The following is a 356-nucleotide window of genomic DNA, read 5'->3' on the forward strand; positions in this document are numbered from 1 at the left end:
CCCCCCCCCCCAGCCCCCGCCCTTGCCCTCGGCGGTGGCCCCCACGTCCTCGATGCCCAGCCTCTTGGCGGCCAGGTCGTCGTCGTCGCCGTCGGGGGGCGGCTCGCCCGTCAGCAGGTCGGGCGCCTCGAAGATGTCGAGGGCCTCCTCGGCGTCGCGGTGCTGGCGGTAGGTCATCCAGCAGCAGGGCTCCACGTCGGTCTCGTCGATGCCCCAGAAGGCCAGCTCCTCCTCGAAGAGCGGCCCGCAGACGTCGGCGGGGCAGTGCAGCTTGCCGGTGCGGTAGTAGTTGAGCACATAGGCGAAGACCCCCGGGTGCCGGTCGAAGAAAAACTCGCTGGCGCCGCCGCTGCCCC

The 356-nt window shown here is 72.5% G+C and overlaps 1 protein-coding gene across 1 annotated transcript in view; it reads right to left on the reverse strand.

Moving 5' to 3' along the window:
• Positions 1-356, reverse strand: part of KCNC2 (potassium voltage-gated channel subfamily C member 2) — a 104,591-nt gene that overhangs the window by 102,544 nt on the left and 1,691 nt on the right. Inside the window, exon 2 of the mRNA XM_035901678.1 lies at positions 15-349. Within this exon, the coding sequence (XP_035757571.1) occupies positions 15-349 (335 nt within the window). The remainder of the gene's footprint in view (positions 1-14; positions 350-356) is intronic.

The sequence above is a fragment of the Egretta garzetta genome, unplaced genomic scaffold (genome assembly GCF_000687185.1).
Source record: "Egretta garzetta isolate BGI_Z169 unplaced genomic scaffold, ASM68718v1 scaffold68, whole genome shotgun sequence".
Classification (NCBI taxonomy): domain Eukaryota; kingdom Metazoa; phylum Chordata; class Aves; order Pelecaniformes; family Ardeidae; genus Egretta; species Egretta garzetta.